This window comes from Andrographis paniculata, unplaced genomic scaffold (genome assembly GCF_009805555.1).
Source record: "Andrographis paniculata isolate CXL003 unplaced genomic scaffold, ASM980555v1 Contig49END, whole genome shotgun sequence".
In the NCBI taxonomy this organism is placed as follows: domain Eukaryota; kingdom Viridiplantae; phylum Streptophyta; class Magnoliopsida; order Lamiales; family Acanthaceae; genus Andrographis; species Andrographis paniculata.
In genome coordinates, this window is record NW_026137583.1 from 558,148 (window position 1) to 564,131 (window position 5,984).

At 40.6% G+C, this 5,984-nt stretch overlaps 1 protein-coding gene across 3 annotated transcripts; it reads left to right on the forward strand.

The window, feature by feature from the left end:
- The first annotated feature begins 3,839 nt into the window (after nucleotides 1-3,839).
- LOC127253027 (uncharacterized) lies at nucleotides 3,840-5,292 on the forward strand. Of its 3 annotated transcripts, none has more exons than XM_051277436.1 (4): nucleotides 3,840-4,139; nucleotides 4,265-4,479; nucleotides 4,608-4,707; nucleotides 4,875-5,292. In XM_051277436.1, exons 2-4 carry the CDS (start codon nucleotides 4,320-4,322, stop codon nucleotides 4,930-4,932), a joined length of 318 nt encoding a protein of 105 aa, XP_051133393.1. In that variant the 5' UTR covers nucleotides 3,840-4,139; nucleotides 4,265-4,319; the 3' UTR covers nucleotides 4,933-5,292. The 3 variants fall into 3 exon arrangements, with proteins under 3 accessions (XP_051133393.1, XP_051133392.1, XP_051133394.1); XM_051277437.1 differs by having other exon boundaries at nucleotides 3,841-4,139; nucleotides 4,331-4,479; nucleotides 4,875-5,289; XM_051277435.1 differs by having other exon boundaries at nucleotides 3,840-4,479.
- The last annotated feature ends 692 nt before the right edge of the window (nucleotides 5,293-5,984 follow it).

A 5,984-nucleotide genomic window follows, 5' to 3' on the forward strand; every position in this document is an offset into this window, starting at 1 on the left:
GGGGGAAGGAGTATGTTCAGCAACCGACCCTCATCAGGGGAAATCAGGGGCCATACAACCGACCACCATTCATTGAATGTTTCTACAGTCTCAGGGTTGGAGCGGAAAGGAATATAAGAATTGGAAATTATATACGTGGTGAGCTGGGAGATATAATAAGGGATTGAATTTGGTAGGACTCGTCGGTCGGGACTTTGAAAAATTATATGAGGACAAGCGACGGGTCCAGGGATACCTTGGCAACAGCCGAACTGGCGCGCCATGAATTGAGGTTCATAATTAAAGGTGCAAAAAGTTTTCTGCCCTTTTTTATCAAGTTTTTTGCTGCTAAAAAGAGACCTGGGCTTGAGGGCAACGTCCCAGGCAAAAGAATAGGTGGGATGAGGACAAGGTTCAGGAGTCGGAAGAGGATTTGGTGCCGGAAAGGGCCAAAAATGGTCGGGAGCATAACCCGCATATTTTTTATACATAGAAAATCGAGAGTTACTGCGGGTATCCGTTACTATTGCGGTTATTATTGGATCAGAAGATTGGAGTTTATTGCGTCCTGAACAGAGTCGGTTGAGGGCTAATCCCAAATGTTTTTCGGAGGTTGGCATAGTGGGCGGAGATCCTAAGTTGAACGCGTTAGGGAAGTAAAGACGGAACCAGAGTTCTAAAAACCAAAAAGGACCCGATGCAGCAGTATCTAATTTTCTACTATCATTATCTGTTAGACGAAGGCTAACTCTAGTAAGTCCTTCAAACAGATTGGCTAAAAACAGGGTGCCAAGGGAAAAGAACCGACCTGACGCGATATGAATGGCCAGGTCGAGATGAGAAGGAAGAACACATTTGGAAGGGGAAACAATGATGTACCTACAAAGCCAAAAAAGGATAAAGGCAGTATGCTCCCGGTCGGTCACAGGGGTCCCTGGAGCCCCTTGCTGGTCGGTTGCGAACTTTGTCCAACCCCATTCCTTCACACCTTGTAAAGACCATCCTGGATGGTCTTCTGATGGCTCCTGCCCATCTAGGGCTCCCATTACAGGGTCTTCACCCACGACTGGGAGATGCGCGATCATTGCCACGTCCATAAGAGTTGGACCAAAGGGGCCAGAGGGTAGGAGGAAAGTCCCATTTTCCGCATTCCAGAAGGCAGACATGGCCAAGAGCACCTTCTCATGCAGGTTTATAGGCATGGTGGATAGTAGTATTGCTTGGTCGATTTTTTGAGATCGCCATTGGGTCTGGAAGTGTTCTGCTACCCGTCGATACCAAGCGCGGTAAGGATCTTTTGGGTCCGTGAGATGGGTTTTGATGCTGTCTCGAATGCGAACTGCTTGGTAGTTAGGGTTGTTGATAGCCAAGGAATTTCGAGATTCCAAAACTTCCCTCATCCGATTTGAGTCCTCAGGAGTAGTGCAATATGGACGGATCGTCGGAGTTAGTACTTTCGAGGCTGAAAATGGGCCCTCCGGGAGGGTTCCGTCGAAAGGAAGGGCAGGAATGTATTGATTCGCCATGGTTAGAGTGTTTTGGGATTGTGATTCACAAAAGCTCGTATTGCGGAGAAGGAAGTTAATCTGGAGTGTTGCAGTAACTGGTGCAGTTGCTAAGGGAGTTTTTCAAGAGGGTGGTGATTTATGAACTTCCAAACATTGATTGTTAAATGGCGTTTGAAAGTCCCTTGGCGGCGGGCAAGTTGTTACGTACGAAATTTAGAATTAGGTTAAAAGCCCAAGGTAAAAAGAAGAATGGGCCTGGCAATAGAGTTGATTGAACTGGCTGAAGGACGCCATGAGGAAATCAAGGAAAATAGATTTATTTCTAAGGAAAATACAAGACGGAAGGTCCTCAAGACGGAAGGACCTCAGGTCGGTAAGTCCTCAGGACGGTAGGTCCTCAAGACGGAAAGACCTCAGGTCGGAAGGTTTTCAGGTCGGGAGGTCCTCAAGACGGAAGGTCCTCAGGACGGAAGGACCTCAGGTCGGTAAGTCCTCAGGACGGTAGGTCCTCAAGACGGAAGGACCTCAGGTCGGTAAGTCCTCAGGACGGTAGGTCCCCAAGACGGAAAGACCTCAGGTCGGAAGGTTTTCAGGTCGGGAGGTCCTCAAGACGGAAGGTCCTCAGGACGGAAAGACCTCAGGTCGGAAGGTCTTCAGGTCGGGAGATCCTCAAGACGGAAAGTCATCAGGATGGGAAGTCCGCAGGTCGGGTAAACCGTAGATCGGATAGAAGACGAAGTCGGGCAGACGCGGAGGTCTGTCAAGAGGAAGGTCGGGCAAGGAAGAGGTACGGACAGACGCGGAGGTCTTTGATCGAAGACAGAGGGCGGCTGATGCGGAGGTCGGCCCAAGTGAGGTCGGGCGAAGAAGCAGGACGGGCGAAGGACGAAGTCGGGCCAAAAGAGCGGAAGGTCTGTGGTCGGCTCGAAGAATGAAATATAGGGATAATTTTGGTCTGCTGGGGACACGTGTCAGCATGAAAAGGGTTGGAAGACGGTTGGGAAGGAGACGTTGTAACCGTTCGGGTGACGGTTTTCAGTACGGTTTCCCAGAGAATATTTAAAGGTTTGGATCATCATTTGGCAAGGTATCTTCAATCAACTTCAACAAAGCAAAGTCAGATTTGGGGATCACCACTTTAAATTTCACTCTTTTATTTTCCAGTTTATTTTCTGTACCGTACAGTGTTTAGAGATTCCTAATCTCAGGCACTAATTAATCAAGTTTAAGGATATTTTCTATATCTTTGAATTTTACTTTATTTTTGTTGAAAAATTACATCAACAATATCAAACTAGTGTTAGTATCTTTCCGTTCCACAATTTTAAAAATCAATCGACATTTATGAATGTATACTAATTACATATATTATATCTTGTTGTAAGGATGACTACTAGATAATTAAGTTGATTATACCCTTGATTGTTTGACTACATATGAGTATGCCTTGTTCACGGTTGTACGAATATGTGATTTGATCATTGCCTTTATCTAAAGATGCAATCTGCAATGTTTCCGTACTTTAGCACAATTCATGTTTTTGTCCGACTTAAGAACTTCCATTCCCATATTCCCAAAAATTGGTAATACTATTTTCGTTCGACTCTAAGGGTTCCATTTACTTTTTGCATGTTGATATTTGAATATTAATTATTATATCAAAACGTAGTACAAATTAAAAAAAAATTACAAAAATACTTTCATTAGTATCTTATAATACTAATGGAAGGACATTTGTAAAAAAAATTATACAAATATAAGGATATTTTTAATATTAAATATAATGACGCAAAAGGTAAATATGACCCTTAGAGGCGGACGGATGAAATATATATTTATATTTGTTTAAATTCATCTGATAGACTTTGGGTGAAAATTGCAAATATACTCCTTTATCAGTTTTGCCCTGTATTTATCTGGCAAAATCTATCTTATATTTTTACAAAAGTCTATTTCAGTCATTTGGCAGCGCAGTTCACACCAAGTGTGTAGTCGCTATTTCTGTTCTTTGACCGCGCGTGACGTTCACACCACGCACGGTCACGCACGATCACATAAATATGCATATTATTTCACATAAAATAATTTTTTTTTTTTATAATAAAAAAAAATAAATATATAATTTTTTTAAAAAATATTTATTTATTTTTCTAAAAAAAGAAGACAAATTTGGTTGGATTGCTTTGCACAGCAATCAAAACGTTTTTCCTTTTTTTTGGTTTTTTTTTTGTTCTGTAAAAAAAGTTTTCAAGTGTTCTTTTTTTCTTTCCCTCTCTTGATCGCAATAATGTCACCTATCACCAATGCTCTAAAAACACAAACGCAGACTGAGATATATATTCGATGGCATACTCCAAAAGGGATAAATTTAGATAAGCGATTGCATCTAAGTATAAAATTGACTGATGGCCAATCTGATTGCTCTTTTGTAAGGGAAATGACGACTGCCCAATCTGATGGCATGATACGATATAACTGCTTCTTCTTCCAAGACGCTTCACATCTCTATAAAACCCTACAAATCTCTTCATTTTGCCACTCCTATAACTTCCTTCCAGCAAAATGCTTTTCTTTCAGCAATTATGACTGAGGGTGAAAAGGCCGATGGTTTCTTCCAGCAAAAAGACAAACTCATTCCTTTATTATGAAAAGGTCAGGATCCTACTGTTTTGCTTACCAAACTTGTCGAACGACTTAGTTTAGCCTATAATTTCTACTGTTGATGTCTGCCTATCATTCTAAATTTTGTTGCTGGTAAATTGTATGGCGTGAGAAAGGATGTTGTGGTTCAGTATCATGTCTGGGTCAAGGATAAGGAATTTGTGATCATGGATGAATTCCAGGGACGATGAATATGATGATGATAGTGAAAAATCGAAGCAAACGAGAATCCGTAACAAAACGGATGTGGTCAGGAAAGTAAATGGGAAGAGAGTGTTGATTATCTTATCCTGCTGTAGGCTCACTTGCCTCGAATTTCTCAAAACTAATGGTAATGAAGTCAATTTGCATTCTCTTTTAGTGATGGATGTATTGATTGACATGTTATGTTTCTTGTGTTCAGAAAGGGTGGTGTTTTTTAATGTTTTTTGAGGTTTTTAACGTATTTTGAGGTTGCAGATGCTCTGCTCAAAATGGGGGCTGATTGGAACTCTCTTATTCCAGCGCACCCTTCTTGTGTGTGCATTTGCCAACATTCACTCCCAAGATTAGGCAGATGGTAAGTTAAAGAAAGTTGATGGAAGAGAAACTGTTATGTTATATCCAAGGATAGGTTCAAAGAATTTTACATTCGGATAAATTTGATTGGCGTATGAAATGTGGGAGTTTAAAAAGGAAATTCTAAAGCATAATCATCTAGTACCTGACATTGCTTATTCTTGGCAGGTCATTGACCAAAAATAAGTACGATAAGGCTGTCGAAATTGACATTAAGGAAGATTAAGATAAGAGATTGCCAATCGAAGGAGGCTATGTGTTCAAGAACAAAGAAATAATTAGGTTGATGACTCGTATGAGATGACTTGGTGGTGTGGAGGTGGATTTGTGACTGTGAGGTCATGGGTTCAAACTCCAACACCTCAAGGTCACAAGCCACACATGGTTCGTCTAGTGTAACGGATGTAATCCAGTGCATTTTAAGAAAGACAATTGATTTCATAGTAATCCATCTTATTACACAATCATTTTTAGCTTCTGATTTATCTCCTGAATGCTAGGCATGTCTTTCTTTTTTATCTAGCAATTCACGCAAACACATGTAATTCGATGCTTCTTTAGATATATTTTAATTTGGACGTGTCAAAATGGAATAGATTCAGTAACAGACTGCGTGGACCACAAAAACCAACCAATTAGTGTGGACCATAATCAAGGCAGTGCGTTCCATCCAGTTGTAGACTAATTAGTTTGTTTGTTTTGGTTGTTAGATAGATCCAGTATATATATAGGTGTGTATAGATTGCATGGTGGTTGGTTCTTTGGGTTTTCATCTCTTATGAGGAGATTTATATATACAAAAATTTTATCTTTGTTCTAAGCAATTCTCTGCCTCTTTCAATTCATTGGTTATCATATTATTAGGATAGATTTGATATAGTATCAAAGAAAAGGTTTTGATTATCAAGAGTGTCTCAAACTTAATCTCATGGCTGGAAGCAACTCTACTACTCTGACATGAGAAGAAACTCCACCTTTGATTGCAAGAGCAGTGGAGGTAGCAGACATGAACTCCCCATTCTTCATTCACCCCAGCGATAGTTGTAGATTTTTTCTTGTGCAACCAGAGCTAACAGAGCCAAATTATCATGCCTGGAGTAGATCATTCAAACTTGCGCTATCCATCATAAACAAATTAGGCTTCATCGATGGTACTCTCCCTAAGCCTAATGTTTATGAAGTCATATATGCATCATGGACGGTACTCTCCCTATTAAATCATTAATGATTTAATAGTCGCATGGCTCTTAAAGTCCTTATCACCACAACTTGCTACCA

Coding starts and splice junctions, on each gene's coding strand:
- LOC127253027 (XM_051277435.1), top strand. CDS start 4,320: ATGAATTCCAGGGACGATGAATATGATGATGATAGTGAAAAATCGAAG. Junction 4,480..4,607: donor CGAATTTCTCAAAACTAATG/GTAATGAAGTCA, acceptor TTGAGGTTGCAG/ATGCTCTGCTCAAAATGGGG. Junction 4,708..4,874: donor CTCCCAAGATTAGGCAGATG/GTAAGTTAAAGA, acceptor TATTCTTGGCAG/GTCATTGACCAAAAATAAGT.